The sequence below is a fragment of the Ictalurus punctatus genome, chromosome 22 (assembly GCF_001660625.3).
Source record: "Ictalurus punctatus breed USDA103 chromosome 22, Coco_2.0, whole genome shotgun sequence".
Taxonomy (NCBI): Eukaryota; Metazoa; Chordata; class Actinopteri; order Siluriformes; family Ictaluridae; genus Ictalurus; species Ictalurus punctatus.
Genome location: NC_030437.2, coordinates 14,747,148 through 14,767,816, shown reverse-complemented (window position 1 = coordinate 14,767,816; position 20,669 = coordinate 14,747,148). Strand labels below are relative to the sequence as shown.

The window sequence follows — 20,669 nt, the reverse complement described above, 5'->3', positions numbered from 1 at the left end:
GTCGTTACGCTGCTAGTGTTTATGTCGGCTTTGGTTATTCTGTCATTCTCTGGGTATGCATCTTATCTGAGGCTCCAAGTTAGGGTTAGCTAGCTGGATGCTGTCACCAATCACAGTAGGGATGAGTGCTGCTAACCTAGATACTCACCTGAGTTGATAACATTACTTCAGTATACAGCTCGCGGTAATGTTAGACATTCCCGTGAACTTTTTGAAAGTTAACGATAACGTAGCATTACAGCTATTCACCATGATGTAATACAGAGAGTGGCTTAATGTTAAGTGCATTGGACAAGGCAAGCTGTAGTAATTAGCATTAGTAGGATGGGATAGAGCTGTGTTTCTTCATGTATTCGCTGAATGTTAACGCTGGGTAACAGGTGCAGACAGTCAGTGGCTAACGGAACTTAGCTAGCTCAGAAATGTCGAGGCCAAAAGTTCTTCACAAGGTTAATGTGATAAAAAGAGAGCATGGGGTCTAGGTTGTAATGCTTTCCACTATCTCAAAGAAAATGGCGGTGAGGTGCTGAAGGCTGGAAAATAAATATTCGCAAGTTATCTTAGATTTCCCTGGTGAGTCTACAGCGCCATTTTGTTCATTTGGAGAGTGGGGGTCACATTTCCAAAATTGCACAATTTGGGATTCTGTAACGCAATTTCTCGGTTAAAGTCCAAAGGCATTTGTCCAAATTTTGTAGCTACAACTAACCAGCACTCTTTTTGCTCTTTTACAGCTTTTCGCATGGAAGGGAGTGGGACTCTTGTCTTCCCACATGGCAGGGAGATTTGTAAGAAGATGCATCAACTCCAATTCTTACATCTGTCAAATGTTTCAAATATTTTAATAAATGTCACCTGAATTTCATGCAGTTGTTTGTTTATTTTGTGAGCATTGCAGAATTTTAGCATACAAACAAATTGCATTTTAGGATCATTGGAGGGAAAAAGTGGGGAAATAACAGTGGGGGAAATAAGTATAGAATGCGTCAAAAATATATTTTCAGTAAATATATTTCCAGTGAGGTTATTCACATGAAATTTTCACTGGACATCAGTATTAACTCAAGAAATCCACACATATAAAGAATTCCCAACATTAAAGTCCATAAATAAAGTTATGTGTAATAAAGTGGAATGACACAGGAAAAAAGTACTGAACACGCTAACTGAAATTTATTTAATGTGAATAACCTCATTGGAAATATATTTGCTGAAATAAATGTTGCCACATTCAATACTTATTTCCCCCACTGTATAAACAACACATCTTCTTATGTGTTATTTTTTTACTCATCTTTGTGTGGAAATGTACTAACACGCTGATTGTGTTGTTAACACAAAATGTGTTGTCCTTAACTAGACATTCAGGTGTGTTCAAAATGAACAAATGATGTGGGGGTTTTTTCAATTATTTATTTTAATTTAATTAATTTATTTATTTGACACATCTGTTTATAGAGTGTAGCTGATCAGCCCAAACAGGTTGGAGAAGGAGAAGGAAAGAAAAAAAAAAAAACGCACAGTGAATCATTTTCTTTATCTGGAACTTCTGGAATGTTCCTGATAAGGAAACTTAATCATGGGAAACTTGAAGGGGAAATACGGATTCATTTCTTAAGTCTTATTTTTAGACTTTGATTCGTTTGTTTAGACTGGCACGGGAGTGAGCATTTAGTAGCATTTGCTTGTGTAGCCACGTCGGTTTCACAGTTTTTTTTAATGTTCAGATTGCAGAAAATCTTTCCTTCTCAAATTGGCCACAGTATCTGAAGTGAACTGTTTGTCTGAACAAAGTATATATAACTTGCTTTTTAAACTCAATATTCAACACCTACAGCTGGGTACAATAACCATTCGCTTACTTGTTTTGACATCAGGACAACACGGTGGTGGTGGCGGACTTTGGCCTGTCCCGTCTCGTCATGGAGGACAAGGTGAAGCAGCCCCCTCCTGACAAGCCCACCAGCAAGAAAAGGATTTTGCGTCGCATCGACCGCAAAAAGCGCTACACAGTGGTGGGCAACCCGTACTGGATGGCTCCGGAGATGCTGAACGGTGAGAAGGATTTAGAGTGACACCATAAAACCGTTAATCTCTCATTTAATTAAAGACCAAATGATTTTTTTTAAATACATTTTTATTAAATGTACAGCGGGTGAAACCCACTCAACATGCATACAACCCACAGACACGTCACATCACATGACATTTCACATTGCATCACATCACATAATAGCAAATGCTCCATGGTACAGTGCACGAGTCAGGAAGTAATCAACAGGAAAGAACTGGAACAAGTGCGTATTATAAGTGAGTACAGAGAAGTAACATAGTATTAAAGGAATACTCCAATGTTCTCCAATTGATCTCTGACCACTGCGTCTGTAATGTATGCGTGATCACCGCAGTCAAGGATTTCAAGAACAGAAAACCCCGTTTCCTCGAAAACCTCACTACTAATAAAAGTCTAAGGGCAGTTGTTTTTTCTTACTTAGTTATAGCACTAACCAGAAAAGCTTCCCTCTCTGAAAGTGTGAACTATACAGATTTAGAGCTTAATTTGACTGAAGAATCGATATAATTGGTCGATTTAAAAATTCCTGTTTTGCGTGAACCTTTTTTTTTTTTTGACAGACTTCAACAGCTGCCCTTGGACTTGGCTTGTAAATGTGGTGTAGTGAAACAGGTTCTCTCAATACAGAAAAAAATCTTGCCTGTTGTAGTCCTATAAACACTACAGATGTGGTGGATCGATAAGGTTTAAAATCACACAAGGATTCCTTTAAGTGTTCTGATTTGCAGTAATCCTTTATCAGGGTTAAATGTGATGCATCATCCCTCATTTCTGTGTCGTACAGGTAAACGCTACGACGAGAAGGTGGACATTTTCTCCTACGGCATTGTGCTCTGTGAGGTGTGTCTCCCCACTTACCCGTCTCACCTTTCTTTTTCTCACACTGCCTAGAACCTAATTTACAATCCTGTCATTATCCTGCAAGAATCTATGCAAAACTCAGTGTTCGTCTCTGCGGGGCATTTGCATCGCTTTTGTTCATTTCCTGCGTGTTTGTGGCTCTAGATCATCGGGCAGGTGTACGCCGATCCCGAGTGTCTGCCCCGCACACTGGACTTCGGGCTCAACGTGGGCAAGTTTACAGAGAAGTTTCTACCTGAAGACTGTCCTCCTGCGTTCTTCCCATTAGCCGTGGCCTGCTGCGATCTCGTTCCTGACAGCCGGTGTGTGTTTTACATCAAACAGCTAATGATGTTGGTGCAAGTATACGTAGCCAACTATGATATCTGAATGAAAATCTGTGCATTTTTGTCAACACCCTCATCCTGCCAGTTCTAGTTTTGTTTTGTCTTCAGTTGTAAAGGAGGTGAAGAGATGTAAACAAGTGATACAGAAGGCTGAGTGCCAGCCTGCTCTTTTTTTTTTCCCTTCTTTCTTTCTTTTTTTTTTTTTCTTCCTCCTTGCTGAGACTGAAGTCTGAATGCTCATTGAATTTCAAATAGCTTTGCAAAGCAGTCCTGCATAGGGGATTCACTTTTTCCCACTGTGACTCACTATATAGTCCACAAGCTTTTACAAAAGGAATAAAACGCATTGAGGCCTGCTGTTCGAGGCAAATAATCATCACTGGGTGGTGTGATATCTCCCAAAGTTGGTCATTTTCCAAAGAACTACACATTCTGATGTTTTATTTATTCTTCCTATACTACAGCATTTTGCTACCGATGAGAAATTTTTATTTATTAAAGAACAGCATGTACGTTTAACTTTGTGGGACATTCGGAAGACAAGTTAGTTTCCACGATCACTTATGTAATAGGATCTATAAACAGTTGTTCCCTTATGAAGTTAATAATACGTTTTTTTAAGCCATAGGTTATGTACAGCATCCATTATACACTGTGAATAAGGTGTTACTATAGAAACGATAATGCATTCGAACGAGCCCATTAATACACACCTGTACTTTGAATCACAGCCAGCAACCGTCTGACCAGTCAGATTCGAGAATACAATGACGACGACTGTGGTATGACTTCTGTAACATGAGTCACAAAGACTCCAAAGTTTACTCATTGACCGGTCCATTTTAACACTTTGCTTCAGAAATCTGCATTGTCCTATGCATGTGTTTAGGGGAAAATCAGCAACTCCCTGGCCAGCATGGCTGTATTTAAATTAAAGATGCAAAGCACCATTTTAACCCCTCTCTCTGATGTCTTCCCTCTCCAGGCCAGCCTTCCAGAAGCTCGAGGACTGTTTCGAAGCCTTGGCGCTAAACCTGGAGCTCGGGATCCCTCTTCCGGCAGAACTTGATGAGCTGCAGCACAGCCTTTCGAAGTCCAACAGGCCCGAGAGTGACGATCTGTCCCCAAAATCCAGCTCTTCTTCGGAGCGCTCCAGCCTGGAAAACAACGCCACATAGCCAGAGAGCGCAAAACATGTAGAGATCAAGTTGGGCCTGCACACAGACCTCATGAGTCGGTGACCAATTTATTATTTCCTACATGGACAAGTTTACATGAACGGATATGCTGGATTCTGTGCACTTGGTGTGTTTACAATGCGTTCACACTGGGGTGCTTGTGTTGAGTCAGAATGTTGAGGGTATTGCAGAGCTCCAATGAGGGAGGCACATTTCATGACTCAAGAAGGTTTTTTTTTCTTTCTTTCCTTTGTCTGTCAAGGGTAAGGTTTTTTTCCCCCCCTTACAGACTAATTTGGGATATTTTGGCATCTCTTTTCCTATTTATATCTGGAGTGCTTGCATCTAGAGGCATCATGACAAATCTGTAAAACGAACTCAAATGACATGCAGCTGCTAGGATCAGAATAAAACTCACAACGGTCTTACTGCGGCTTCTGTTGTGTATCTGTGAGCATGCGTCGATCTTCCTTGAATTAAATCAGTAGTATCTTGTTGCTGGAGAGACCGTTAATCACTTAGACAACTTTGTAGCATGACTTTAAAAGTCTTGGAGTGCAGACTGTTTAAATCAGGTCGTTACTGAATACTGAACTAAGCACTTGGGCTGGTTAAAAAGACAACGTTCTGAACCCTGCTGCCCCCTGGTGGTTGACTCTTAAATTTAAAAGAATGAAAAAATAGAATACACTGCCAGCAGCAGCAGTTTTTTTTTTCTGTTTGACTTCCAACTACAAAAAAATAAAATAATAATAATTCCTAAATGATTGGTAAGTCTTTATCCTGGACAAGTTGTTACAGATTTTTGTATATGTTTATTTTCAAATCAGCTGCCACTTCGGTAGCATTGATATTTCTGGAAAAGCACAGAAACATAACTGGATGAGTTTTTTGTTTGTTTGTTTAATAAGAATTATGATGATAATTGTTAGTGTCAGAATTGTATAGAAGTTGTAATTGCAGTGTGGGATAACTTTGGTTTGCTGATTGCATTTTGTAGAATGTAAAAAGTCCATTTCCTTCCCCCTAACATAAGGTACTTGATGTGTGAACATCATAACCACTGATATTTGTATTTCCCGTGTTTCTGACTAATGTTTCACAAATAAATGACGTAATTAACTCTTGGATTGAGGTTCATTTGGCACTAAAACCAGTATATAGTACACAACTGTAAAATTGAGTAATTGACAGAGCACAAAACAGCATATTGCATTCAGTTTTTATTTTAAATTTCTTCATAGCAGTGAAAATCTGCCAAACATTAAAAATAAGATCTCTTAACTATATGCAGGTGTGTTCTGATATATCAAGACGACAGGGGGGGGGGAGAGAATACAGACTCCAGGTCATTACAAAATAAACAGAAACCAAAATAATACTTCCCCAGGAAATGTAGATCCACACACCATCCCAGCTTGTGAAGAAAAAAATTCAGGGGTTTCTACAAGATTTCAGGCTTTTTTTTTTTCTCCCCCATAATGGATTTGCTCAAATAACACCGACAGATTTCGTCTGCCAATATCAAACGAATGTGACATCTTGAGCAGGGAAGATTTCGATCAGCAAAGACAAATGAAAGAATGATGGCTTTCTCCAAATGGTTTCCATCATGTTAGTCTCCCAAGCCTGATCTCTCGCTAGAGTCTGATACTTCTTGTTACAAAACACATCCAAGAGCCACCTTTCATTCAAAATTTCTGATTAATTCTTAAAGACGGGATGATGTGACCGTTTTTAAATCCAGTGACTATATCTTGCTACAAAAACGTTCATTTTGTCAGTGTTTAAATGTTTGTTTTTCCATCATAACCAAAAATGCAGACAGCCAATCTACCTTCAAGATCCTGAAGCTTGTGGCCAGAAAAGTGTATAAAAGACATCAGATGATCAGGGTCGCATCAGTGGAGCTCATCTGGGGTAAAAAACTAGTAGACGACTAACTTTCCTGCCCCGCACTAATTTACAGACCTCCCTCTGTGCAGTTAATAATGATCCGCAGTGCAGAAAAATCCGATTCGGTAGCAAAGCAGGCATTACAGGGAAAAAAAAAAAAAAAAAAACAAACAAAAAAAAAAAAGGTATTTAAGATATAAATCCGATTTGAAATGCTGTGTGAAATGTTTGTGCTGCCAGTCTAAATCATTTAACACCTAATCTCTGCTCGAGGACAGTCTACACGAATACCACATGAGGAACAGAGCCAGTGTTGACCTCACTAACCTGATCCACAACACACTTTCAGGCTTTGCTATTCTTTCATTGCATCTGGCGTCCTTGGGAATGTATTTCTACACCCCCCCCAAAATAGTAACACTTTGAAAAGCCTACAGTCTGAGTTACATTTATATTCAATACCCCAAGGCAATGTGTGTGGAAACCTGGGCACTGTTCGCTGCAATAACCCGAGTGCAGGTTTCTGAAAATGGGCCTGTCAAAGTTGATGAATATAGATCCACTTTGCTGATTGACCCAAAGCCACTCAAATACCGAGTGCTACAAGTCCAGAGGGGCACTGTAGCGCTAAATGCTGTGGGAGGAAAAATGCCCGTGCTTGCACTGGAATTTTCCTTCAATTAACATAGTGCATGATCATCAGAAAACAGGAAAAAGAATGCAATTCCCCCAATTTTTCAATTGATATAATACACAGCTTCATTTCCAACATGTGCATAAGGCTTGTTAACGGACCACCATGCTATAACCAGGTTTAAACAGTATTCACCTTGAAACAATCCTGACATGCACTTTTATACAACTCCTCCCCCAGTCCTTGCATCCGTAATTGTCTGATGTGTCTTGGTGCATCCTCCACTCCTCAACATGGCTGCTATTGAGGAGACAAGGATACTAGGAGTCCATGAAGAGCTTTCTCTTCTCCTGAAAAGCAGGAGACAGACAGACAGACAGACAGACAGACAGAGAGAGAGATGGTGTGTGGGGTAGTGCTGATCCACGGAGACTCAAAATTTTATCATTTCCAGTCCAGGATCTGTCAAGCTCCAGGGGTGCCTGCAGAGTCGATGAGGGGGTCGCTACCCTCAACGACGCCCTGCGATGGTGCATGCTCAGCGGGTTCAGCCGCCACAACGATCGTGTTCTCGTCCACCAGCTCGCACGTGGGGTTGGCGAATGCAGAGAAGGGAAGGGTGATGCGGTGCATCTCTCGCTCGTACACATTCTGCTCGTGCTGCTTCTTCAGATCACGACCGCTGCAAATGATAGGACAGGAAGACCTCGATTAATCGACAGTGACATTTTATCTTGATCATGAAGTCTGAAATGTTCTTTTTAAATACTGCTCAAATTAATCGCTCCGTTCTGTGAATAAAGTAGATGCATGAACAAAGTGTGTTTGGGATTTTTACAATGCACATTCTGATCAGACTTGGTGTAAATGTATAGCTACTTTTAAAACTCATTTAAAGGAGCGGTTGGTCGTTTCGCGGTGAGGGCAACTGCAATAACACACAGACGAGCCAATTTCACGGTGAAATTACATACGTCTCTCTTATTGTCTTTTGGGAAATGGGGCAGAGCTAAAGAGTTGCTGCAGCCGCGTTGTAGCTAATTTCCAGCCCAGAAAAAAAAAGAAAAAAAAAGAAAAAAAAAAACTACACAGACACCTTAAATGAAGAAGCTAACCAAATGTGTTGCGTAGTAATATTATAAATCATGTTTTCTAAGGTATCTTTTAATGTATTCTCATTATTTTAGGTCTAGGCACCCATAAAAAATATACAAAGTGCACCTTTAATATTAGAGCTGCACGTTCCAATTATTCAAGTGATTCTTCAGCTATGGGTCCTATTTCTTCTTTAAATATTTTTACCAGAGACAAAAATAAATTAAAAAAATATATATATTTCTGCCTGTTTTGGAGGTGCCCATATTCAGTGCTGGATTCATTTGTGATGCGACACTCGACACTAGCAGTTAATGGATGATGATAAAGTAGACACTCGGGGCTTTAAAAATTTGCAGTGTTTCATAAGCATTTCTTTTTTTTTTTTTTGTCTTTTACCTAGCCTACTAGCATTAAATGTTATAACTGTATTGTGGCAGTTGTATACAGTAAAACTTTATTTCTGCTGTCTGTTTTATCTCTGTACCCAACGTTATTGTGGAGAGGTATGAACTGTTGCCCAGCAGGGGGCTCACACCCCTCCCCTTTCCCATCACCCTGCTCACCAGCAGCTAAACACTGTCCCTGTACTCTACACACAGAAACCCAACAGTGTCCTGACTGATCGTATAACAGATTTACAGCGATAAAAGAATTCATTCGTTTATACTGATTAAAAATATCCGCTAAGTCGATTTCCATTCCACCGGTTGAATGGAACGCCAGTGTACTGCGAGAAAGGGTACAATATTTCAGAATTAAATCGTTCAACTCTTCTTACTCTTTAAGACCAGTGTTATGTTTTAGAGCACCTCTTCAGAAGGTGTCATTTAGGGAGCTGCAGAATAAGAGTGGAATTTGTGGCACTGCTGAGGGTGTGTGAATTTTTGTCTGGACCATTAATCACTGATAGGATGGAGCGTGGCTGGACTAGGCCAGGGGAAAAAGAAAAACATCTTTCTCCAGAGGCAGTCAGAGATGATTGAGTGTGTACAAACTACCGCTCGTGGCGTGCCATTTGGACTGCAGCCCTCCTCAACCTCCCTCTCGTCAACCTTTCTTCTTTTCATCCCTTTCTCATGCCCTGTTCCTCTCTGTGTGGATCTCTACACACCAGTCTCGGCATTAACCAAGCAATGAGCCTGAACTCATTTTGTCATTAGATCTCTTAAAGGAACTAGTCAAGTGTGGTCTAAAATAAACTGGAAACACTGCAATGCCAACCCTCTTGAAGTAACTGAACGAACTGCTATGTTTATTACTGTATGAAATCATGCTGCTACAATGAATGCTGAATGGTTATATAATGTCTGTGTATCCGTGTGTAAGTAAACCTGTTCTATTTACTTTTAATACGTGTCAATACTGAGGTGCTTAACCAAATAAATATTAATGACAGTGTGAGATCATCGCAGCTGACACGCAAACAAAGCTTTGGGGAGAGCAGTCAGGTGACGTTCTTTTATCTGGTTCAACATACAAAAGGCTGCGTCTTTCTACTCTTAACAGCTTACCATTTGATTAGGGGAGTGTACATACTTGCCTTGTATTGCAGTATGGTCAGATAGATAATGACACCTTTTTTAAAGATATTTCTATATACAATTCATTCCATCTTTAAAAAAAAAAATAAATAAATAAAGGGGAAAAAAGGGTTATTTCCCATCTTGGTGAAAATAGCATTAGCCACACAGTATTTGCACCATCAAATACCCCAAACAAACAGAAGTGTGCATACCCAACAGAACTGACACCACTTTATCTAGCAACATTAGCCAGCTACCTAGCACTGTGCTAATGTTGCCAGCTAAATAGATACTTCACTAACCGGCAGCAATAGCTAGTTCACTTAAGCTAACCAAGTTGCTAATTCTAAAGCAAAGTCTCATATTACATTATAACAAGCTAACTATTAGGCTATTATATTGTGTAAAGCAACATCCAAGATTTGTTAGCAGGCTAGCTAACATGAGCTTAACTTATATTGTGTACACCTGTAGCCCAGGCTACTAACAAGCCATGCTGACTAGTATACTGTTTAAACAAGTGTGAAGGTTGCTAGAAAGTTAGCTAACGTAAAGCCGGTCAAACAGCAGCTAGGAATAAATTGGGAGGAAATAGTTTACATTTCCACTTTTAACCTGGTGCAAATAGCATCTGCCCATTAACTCATTCAAATATATACAGACATTTTATATACACTAGTGGATTTAGAATTTTAAAACTAATGTATCCATTTATAGAAATATTTTTTTAAACAGCAAATTATAGATTGCATTTGGCCTTCGTGGTTTAGTAATATATAGTATAGATAGAATTAATATTATATAATATTAGTGGATTTTTAAAAAAAAAATTTTTTAAAAGACTAGATTACATTTGAGTCATTTATGCTGAAATTCCTTTCCCAAACTTATTTATACAAAAAAAAAACAACACCCCGATGAACAAACAACTTCCCGATGCTCCTAATCACGTCACACACTCACAAACACACCACTGAAGAACATTGCACAAGATTCTCAAAACTGCCTGCAGAATAATTGACAACATAAACAAATGATTAACTGACATTCATGAGCAGCCAGGAAGCCTCCACATTAATTCTACTCAACCCTTTATACGAATGACACAGCATGCGCTGTCTTTCTTTGTTTCCTCAAGCCCTCTTTCTTACAAGCCGTGCTTTGTCCGTGTCCTCGTTCCGAATTTCACGCTCTGGTCTGTTCTGTACTGACCCTAATTCTCTGTGGTGCTTTGTGCCGGTGTGTTTGTTTCCATGTGTGTGTACTAACCGCTTATAGAAGTAGCCCAGTGTAATTCCCACTCCCAGTATGATGATGATGGCCATCATGATGATGGCTAGGACATAACCTGAAAGAGAACACAGCAGCAGATTATTAACACGGCGCTGGGGAAAGCTGAACAGAGCTGTTCATCTATCCAAGCATTTACCAACTACATGAGCCAACTAAAGGTAGCCAGATTATTTCTGCTACAATGGAAACTTCCGGATCAGAGCAGAGTTGCTCAGGTATAAGAGAGGAGTTTGGGGGTTTATATGTACGAACAATAATCCAAGGCACAAGACATACCCGTAGTCCCTAGGTCTTTCTTCTTCTTGGGTCCGGTCCTGACCCGCTGACTGACCCCCACCACCGGCTGAACAGCAGCGCCTTCTACTACCGGCTGCTCGGTCGTCTCTTTCTCATCTCCAGACGGGTTCATGGCACAATTTACTGCTCCTGCGCAGCTTTCATCTGTGGGTTACAAGGTCATTTGCCTGAATGCACATTCAGACAGGATTTAAGGTACAAAGTGAGTTTTTTCCCCCCTTCAAATCCAACAATAACATAGAGCAGGGGTATTCAACTAAAATGTGTAAAGATCCAGCTACATAATGTTTTACAGTTTCAAGTGGTTATGTTTTGTTTCCTAGTGGCATTTCACCTTACTACTACTTTTAACTAGCTCTCTCATCAGTTTACCATCACGTTACTTTATCTAACTTTATCATCAGTTTACAGCTTTTTTAACAAGCCATTTCATCAGTTTACTAAAGAGGAAAATCTCTGAAAACTCTCCACTTTTTGATCTAATGTCGCTAGCCCTGTAGCTATGTCTCTGATCTGATGAGCTGCCTTCAGCTACGTAATTTACAACTAACCGCATGTGACTGGAAAAGCTGTATTGGGGAATCTGCTACAAAAGCTGCACTGGTTCATGTTTAGAAAACCACCAAGTCACCGAAATACACGCAGGTTTTTATACACGTTTATTTCCTGTGCTCAGTTTGGTTCTGGTCCAGATTCAGCCCATGACCCCTAGAATAGAGTCTATTAGCCAAAGGGGACATGGTTTCATTTCAAAATGAGATACCAAACTTGAGCATCACACTGAAAATCCAACAACATTTGAACTGTGAAAAAGACCAGATATAAGTGAGAAAACATGCTTGATTAACTTCAGATTCCTCACACTGCCCTCAAGCTAAATGTAACAGCACAAGAGAAACTTGTCCAGTCAGACTCAAAAATATTGTTCCAGATCAAATGGATAGTTCTGGTTTAAATCTATGTGGGTGGGATGTGCGACATCGGCCTGTGATTAGTGGCATTATCACTTGTGTAATCCTTATCTAAGGACTATCGCAGAAGTGAAATTCAGGCAATATAAAAATAGTCACTGTAGTTCTTCATCATCATCATCAACAGTGCATGCCATGTGCTATCAGTCACAAAGATTTAGGCCTCAGTTGTATTGCAATCTTATCACAAGAATAAGGCATGCAGCTGTGTACTGAGGATTTATAGAAGGAACCTGTCTGTTATTTAAGCCACTCGTCTTTATAAATGTAGGATTCAAGGCTTTATAAATAAAAGTACATGCAAATGAGCTCTCCTACAATTCACCACTAAATGTTGCCAAGTGTTTTTGGTGTTTCAGCATTACCATGACCCAAGAAACCGATGGTCAAAATATGCCAAATCATCGATCATTACACCAAATGTGTATCATCACAATAACACTATGTAGCAATACAACTACAATGTTATTTGGTCTATATTATGTAGAACTTCCCGTGCGTTTGCTCTCGTTACTGGTCTTGGGTTTTGTCTTGACTGGTTACAGAAGACAAAGCTTAGATTGAATTTTACTGATTAAGCAGCTTTGAGATGACAACAGCTGCGATAAGCCTCCATTAGCAGACAGACTGAGCAAACACAGATCTTTCTCATTTATTTACCTTTGAGCCATTTGGTAGAGGAAACGGACTTTAAAAAAAAAAGAAAAACAGAAAAAAAGAAAAAAGAAAAAAAAAAAAAAAAAAAAAAAAAAAGACATAGAACAGCATTACGCTTGACATGTTTTAATGGGTTCGTGGGAGGGAGAAACCTGAGCCGAGAACAACAACTCTGCTCATCTTCCCATTGCCTGTCCACTGAGTCGTCCGTCTCAACCCAACCCCCCCATCGAAAAAAAAGTTGTTTACTGTCCCTGGAGTTAAACAGTTTGGAGCGATGACAAACCAATCAGGAGCTGTTATTGTGGAAAAGCATTTCACTTCCACCCAATCACAATCCAAGACTTCTTCCTTGAGTACAGCTGCCTGACAAGTTTCCTCATGTTCCTGTTTGACTTGATCTGCTTGTTCACAAACTCGCAGAAAGGATGGCGACGCGTTCGAGAAAGGACACACGAAGCCTGAACATTTGACTCACTAATCTGAATAAACTTGGAGATCATTCAATAAAATTTTTTTAAAAAACACCTCTGCCTTTCCTTAGACTGATTAATCCTGCATCTCAGATTTGTTTAGTAAACTCTGCAGAACTAGTCCTACATGATGGCCAAATATGGGATGGAGAGCACGACTTACTGAGCCAGCAAAATTTACACTTGGCACACTTGAACCTCGGTGTGGAGAGTGTTCTCACACTCACTGGGGGAAACTATTTGCCCTACTTTCAGAAGTACAAGACAGCAGGAGAGACCAACAGGCATTCCACAGGTACATGGTGTGAAATGCCTGAGACCTATTTCGCTCAATAACACACTCCACACAAACCAGGTCAGGAGACTCAGGATTTAAAACAAGGGTTGAAAAAAACAACAAGAGCGTCTCTCTGTTTTCTTTCTACTGAAGTTAATAAGACAAAAAAATAAAACACCACAGCTTGTCGTGTTATTGTAAATCCAGAAAGCGTATAAAAGTCCTCCATCTTTAGACTTTCACCTGGTGGAAAATGTAACGTTGCACCTTGACCACTGACCGTTACAAAGCACTGGCACTGGAGACTCCTTCCATACATGCTAAATAAACGTCTTCGACCAGAAAAATTCACCGTGTCAGTAATTCTACTTATTTGTGTTGATCTTAAATATTAACAGTATTTATTACTTGGCTTAGATTATGTCGTGTTCACCATACATGTCTATATTAGTTGTTACTATAGAATATATAAAATATTAGACCGAGTGCATTATTATAAATTTGCTTTAAATCTGGAACTGGGCGCTTCTTTCCGAACCAGATGCAACAGCTTCATTCAATAGCAATACATTACAGTATAGAAGTGTTTTATTAAAAATACATGATCTCTATAAATGATAGCAAACTGCTGATCTGTATTTATATTAGTACTATAGCTCAGTTATGAGTAGGTTAAATAAAGTTGGCTACCTTGACATGCTTCAATAGCACATGATTCTCTCTGGAGTTGTCCATCTGCTCCGGAAACATAGCACCAGGGCTCATCTGAGTCATCGGGATTACGGCAGTAGTTATGGTCCCCTACACCTGTAGAGAAATACAACACGTTAACCAATAGAAAGTTAAAGGCATGGTAGGTTTGACCCCAATTAAAGAGTTTATTATTAGCTATTATTTTTGGTTATACATGTCAGGTCTAAAAAGCACAGGGGAGAAATCCAGGCACTCGTGAAATCCCCAAATATCAAACACAGTGTCCAAGCTTTGCCACATGACTGGCTCTGCTACCTAATGATACAATGGGTTGCACAAACATATGCCGTTTTTGCTCAGAATGTTCTTTCTACTGTTTATCTCCTACTGTGTGTGTCTAAGCCAAATTACCATCTTAAAAATTAGGGAAAGTGAAAAAGCTTTTTGTACCAAGATGCTACATTTTTGAATTTTTTTAAATTCCTTTATACATTTAACCTTGTATATGGTTGATCAGTGAAGACACCACAATGCCTGCTGTTTCAAGTTAGCTTTTCAAATTCTGCATTAAGACAACAAATGCTGGCTTCCTGTGCTTTCAGAACGGCCATAAAGAGTCCCTACACCTAAACATTACACGCTAACGTCCTTCCAAGCCATGAATACGTTAAGTTTCCGACTTGAGTTGCCGACCTTTATTCTTTTATCGTGTTCTAATATTTGAACGAGTGTACTGTTGTTTTTGAAACCATGTCTTATGTCTAGGTGAGATATTTACATCATATTCAAAATGTATTAGATCATAGATGTATTAGACAGATGAACAGATATTCCACAAGCTAGTGCACATGGTGTGAAATGGCTGAGAACTAGTTACTGCTCACTCACTCCACACAAACTAGGTCAGGGGACTCGGATTAAAAGCAAGGGTCAAATCAAGAACTGATTGCAATATACATGTTAAAATTAGGAATAAAACAGGACAGAGTGTGCTGTTAGAGGAAAATCAACAATGCACTGTATGATGCTACCAAATGTGAAGCAATGTTTATTCTTATTTTATGTTCATTACGTCGCATCCTGAAGTGTTTTATTTCTCTTATACCACAGAAATTTACTAATACTGTATTTATTTATTAAGAAATGACTCTCCAATGAAATGAATATGACAGAAAAGGATTTTTTTTTAAATGCACAAAGCCCTCCACATTCAATAACCAATTCCATTATTGGTACTAAACAAGAAATAAAAACACAACAAGGTGTGTTGTTTAAGAGAAATGATCAATAATTATGTCTACTGTGTGCATTTTTATAACAGGTATAGGATACAGCTTCCATCCTAGTGAATAGCTTATAGACAATATTAAGCCTACACCAATGCTATGAGGCCACCATGAACAAATCAGATGTTCTATAAATACATGTATAGGTGGTGCACCCCTCCAGTGCGCTCTTGCCTTGCTTTTGCCACCGAGTTTGTTTGAAAAGCTGGGTACATTCCAGTGAGTCACTAATCCCTGTATTATTGTTACATAGATTATTTTCAAAATGGCACCCTACACTCTTTCATACTAAAGATAAAAATGAGCACCAAGTATGTACTGCTACAAGTTGAACCCTGACTCTCTCTCACACCCACGTCTAGGTCTGGGTGCAGTGCTTAGTTTTTAGTGCGCCACTTGCCGTGCGCCGCCTGCCGCGCGCCACTTGCCGTGCGCCGCTTGCCTTGTGCATTGCTAGATTTTGGACTCTCGCTTGTATCCAGGTTTGGGTGTAGTGAGTCATTTGCAGTATGTAGTGCTAGATTTTGGTCCCTCACCTATGTCCAGTGTGTGACGTGTAGCGTTAGATTTTGGACTCTTTCCCCTGTGTCCAGGCCTGAGAGCAGTGTATTGTGTAGATTGCAGTGTGTGATGTGTAGTGCTAGATTTTGGACTCTCTCTCTCGCTCCCTTTCTTTCACTTTCTCTCTCTCTCTCTCTCTCTCCCTCTCACACACACACACACACACACAAACACTCTTGCACACCTGTGGCCAGGTCTGGGTGCAGTGTGACGTCATAGTTCCGGCTCGTGTTGTTCCAGTTCAGACAGAGACTGCCTGAGGAAGATTTCTGCTGCTGTCCCCTGTACTGCACACCATTGCCCGTTATGCACTCTGCAAAGTATCACAGAACATCTTCAGGTTAATCAATACATTCATTCCTTACAGAACAGTCCAGATCACGTAGCGCTCAGAAAGTCACGTGGATCAGCCACCATTAAATAGCCAGTGTGTTTATTTCACGTGATTTGTAAACAACAAAGAAATACGTGTTCAGCTTTATGGCTGCTTTTACATACATAATTACATGCAACAGGACTGAGCTGACTTGCTGCTGTATTATTGGAGTGTTTTGAAAGTTGTTTTTTTGGGGGGAGGAAATTCCCTTTAATTTGGTGCCATGTGAAAACATTATGGGGGAAAATCTCTTAAAAACGCATGGAATAGAATGAATGCGTGTGAATAACACGTTATGTGCATTTTTATCCTTTCTATCAAACTAACTTTTCCTAATAAACTGAACAAAGAACAAAGGGACTCCTACCTTCAAGAAGCGAGGAACAATCTCCCAACGCAAGGCTTAGCAAAACAACAACATGCACAGAACAAGCCATTTTAAATGCCGTCGTTTAGCCTGCTAGCAGCTGGGGTTCATGGTGAATCGAGTTAAAAACCGTGTGAAATGATCGAAGAAGCGGATCCACCCTGATTAAACCTCTCCAGCAGCGCACCACCGCTTGTTTTGGTAAAAGCCAGTTCTAATGCAGCGTTCACAAGCTCATCTGATTTACCCGCACATGATCCACCCCCAGTGCTAAACTGCCTACCAGTGCGGAAAACACGGCTTGTTATTATGTGCCCGAGACAATATATTTACCAGTGTGTGTTAGTGTCAAATATACAAGTGACAAGACACAACTCAGCACTCAATTGAGACTCCATGCACATGTTACGTGTCATTTTATGTATTGTTTTCCTTTTATTGATTCTTTTTTTTTTCATTGTTATTTGCATTCATAACACAGGTGATTACTATTTATTCTGTAAATATCTTTGCAGTTCATGTTTATTTATTCCCACTTCACACCAATGTTTATCGAGTCTAGAATACAAACATCCAAACTATGAGAAAGTTTCGACGAGCTCGTGAACGCTGCATCAGCCCCAGCGTCTCAAGTAAACAGCCTTGCGTTCTAAGAGGTAGCGGCGGCGCGCGCTCCACGAGCTCTTGCAAACACTGATAACGCCCAGATTGTTATTACATAATCTAATAATCCAGTTAAGATTAAAACAATATTAGATTTAAATAAATGACCGGATTTATTATATACATACATAATACTTAATCTCGAAATGTGTATAGTAATTATAATGTCTATTTTCCCCCTAATAATAGTAACAGCAGCAGTAGTATTAGTAGCAGCTTTTGTTGTTATAACAAGTTTAATGTTTATACTTGATTACTACTAAAACGTTTTAAAATCTAGTTGACGTGAATAGAGATACATATATATTGCCATTTTTTCATTTAAATTAAAAGACGAGGTCAGACATATTTATCAAGAGCAAATTTCACATTTCCTCAATGCATTAAATGAGAGGCTTTAAATGAGAATGTCCTTGAAATGCAATCTACATGCATCTTTGGTCTTGCATTTCTGCACCTGCAGCCTCTCTTCCTATTCAGTCATCAATCTTCCTGACTCAAATGTGAAGAAACCCTGGTACTAGGCTGCGGCTAATAACTATCAGGCAAAATAAAGAGAAGTCCAGAGGTTCATACGGTTAAAATGAGCAGCAGTCAATCGGATGCTTTGTAAACACGAGACTAATTCTCAGTTTATTCTTGCTCTCCTTATGCCAGCTTTCTTCTATGCACTGGAGTCATTTGTTCACCATTTCAGATCATCCATCCATCCATTTTCTGTACTGCTTATCCTTCAGGGTCACAGGGAAACCTGGAGCCTATCCCAGGGAGCATGGGGCACAAGGCGAGTACACCCTGGACAGGGTGCCAATCCATCACAGGGCACAATCACACACACCCATTCATACACTACGGATAATTTGGACATGCCAATCATCCTACCATGAATGTCTTTGGACTGGGGGAGGAAACCGGAGTACCCGGAGGAAACCCCCGCAGCACGGGGAGAACATGCAAACTCCTCACACACAGGGCCACGGTGGGAATCGAACCCCGACCCTGGAGGTGTTCAACCCTGAAGCCACCATGCGCCCCATTTCAGATCATTTCAGTTTGATACTTGGAGAAACTTTTCCCCAAAACATTTCTAATTGGATATTAAATATTTATAAGTTGTAATTCATATGCAATTTTATATGTATTACAGTATCTCTTTGCATTTTAAAATATATCAAAACACAAAATATTCACCTAATGAAATATTTCCCATTAGTTTTAGATGGTAGACTTTGCAGCATGCCTTACTAGGAATCAGAGCTAGACATTCATGGATATTTTTCACAAACTATACCTTGTGACCCAAAAAATAGAGATCTTGCTAGAAGGTCTGCTTGCAGAGTGTGTACAGTAATTGTTTCACCATGTGGACACGAACTATGCTATTCTACTGGGCTTGCTACAGCATTCTAGAGAATGGCAGTAAATAGTTCCACATAATTGTACCAGATGGTCAGCTTCCTGTCCCACAACACTCTCGGGCCAAACAGCACACACCCTGGCCAACTGGCAGTCTTTCTAATTAATACCACAGAGTTTCCATAATAAAAATTTCCAGAGATTTTCAGTCTAGTGGCTCTTTGTGCTCCTGGAATTTGTTTGCAAAGTCTTCCATTCAAACTCCTGGTACTGATTATTTGGTTTCATTTCAGTCAGGTGGTTTCCTAAATTCACCAATGCACACCTGGCACCTGAGCTTTTAATACCAAAAAAAAAAAAAAAAAGAAAAAAAAAAATCCCACCACCTGTGTATTAACACATAATTTCACAGTATGGAGGAAAACAGGTACAGGAACTTATGCTCCAATATGTGCAACTAAAAAGTGTAAGTAAATGTATTCAAATGGGGTCTAATATGGAACTTGTGCTACACACACACACACACACCTCTTGTTCCATGAAACTCATAGGCACTGAGGACATGTCTCTTTTAGTAATACTGACAGGCACTGAGGACACGTCTCTTTTTCGGTGAGACTGACAGGCACCGAGGACACGTCTCTTTTTCGGTGAGACTGACAGGCACCGAGGACATGTCTCTTTTTCGGTGAGACTGACAGGCACCGAGGACACGTCTCTTTTTCGGTGAGACTGACAGGCACCGAGGACACGTCTCTTTTTCGGTGAGACTGACAGGCACCGTGGACACGTCTCTTTTTCGGTGAGACTGAGAGGCACCGAGGACACGTCTCTTTTTCGGTGAGACTGACAGGCACAGAGGACACGTCTCTTTCTGTGAGACTGACAGGCACCGAGGACACATCTCTTGTTCACTGTGACTGACAGAAGACATCTCTTTTTCAGTGAGACTACTTCTACAACACGCCTCCTTTACTATGACTGATTTATACATTTTCTACATTGTAAGGTTTTTCATTAATAAAAACCCCCCTGATGGAAATAGAGCCCATTTTCTAGGTATACTCTGAAACTACTATGCATTCATTTTGTGTATTTTCTAAACTGAGAAGCGGTGCTAGGAGGTAAATGCGAAGGATTCTAAGAAATAAATCATTCTGTGGACACCAAGTGAGACTCTTCACCTGGCAGATGGATCTGTAATGAGGCTTAAAGCACGCTGTATTCCCCTGCTGATTCACTTAGCCAACTCCATCAATGCTGCTGCCACGACCATTACATCACAGCCTGATACACGCACTCCATACACTGCTGAGGAAACCAGATCAGACATGGCTAATGGAGAAGGATGAGATAAGTAAAGTAGAGAAATAAATAGGGAGCATATATAAGTATAGAGGCATGGTAAAATGGGAAAAAGAAAGAGAAAAGAGAGAGAGAGAGAGAATGTGATGTGAATGCGGTTTATGTGGGTCGGAAGAGATGCTGTGGGTTGAATAAGGCAGTTGAAACCGGTTCTGGGAAACAGCACTTCGAAATCCCAGGCACAAGGCATGGTATTGTTTATAATTCACCATGTAGCTTAATGCTATACATATCACAATTCAAATAGCTCTCTAGTCCTCTAACATGTTTTACTCCCAAAAGACCAATTGTATTATAAATTCATTGCATTATGTACCTAGAAACACCCCAATTCCAGTTTTTATAGTCCAAGGTGAGGTAAACATTGTACTAGTCTCTGTAGAATGTTTTTTTTTTTTTTTTTGGGGGGTGCTTGTTTGACAGATAAGCAAGGTTTAGCATACA

General features: G+C 39.9%; 2 protein-coding genes across 3 annotated transcripts in view; one reads left to right on the top strand and one right to left on the bottom strand.

Moving 5' to 3' along the window:
- Positions 1-5,566, top strand: part of limk2 (LIM domain kinase 2) — a 35,257-nt gene extending 29,691 nt beyond the window's left edge. The window contains exons 13-17 of one of the 2 annotated variants that reach the window (XM_017451452.2): positions 735-788; positions 1,878-2,055; positions 2,859-2,914; positions 3,080-3,237; positions 4,247-5,566. In XM_017451452.2, coding sequence (XP_017306941.1) covers positions 735-788; positions 1,878-2,055; positions 2,859-2,914; positions 3,080-3,237; positions 4,247-4,439 — 639 coding nt within the window. In that variant the 3' untranslated portion in view covers positions 4,440-5,566. The remainder of the gene's footprint in view (positions 1-734; positions 789-1,877; positions 2,056-2,858; positions 2,915-3,079; positions 3,238-4,246) is intronic. The other variant, XM_017451453.2, reaches the window with a different exon arrangement.
- An 81-nt stretch (positions 5,567-5,647) lies between these two features.
- On the bottom strand, positions 5,648-17,104 carry pik3ip1 (phosphoinositide-3-kinase interacting protein 1). Its single transcript, XM_017451454.3, has 6 exons — positions 16,842-17,104; positions 16,283-16,411; positions 14,249-14,365; positions 11,160-11,324; positions 10,860-10,938; positions 5,648-7,651 (listed from the first exon to the last, which is right to left on the bottom strand). Exons 1-6 carry the CDS (start codon positions 16,909-16,911, stop codon positions 7,435-7,437), a joined length of 777 nt encoding a protein of 258 aa, XP_017306943.1. The 5' UTR covers positions 16,912-17,104; the 3' UTR covers positions 5,648-7,434.
- Positions 17,105-20,669: the final 3,565 nt, after the last annotated feature.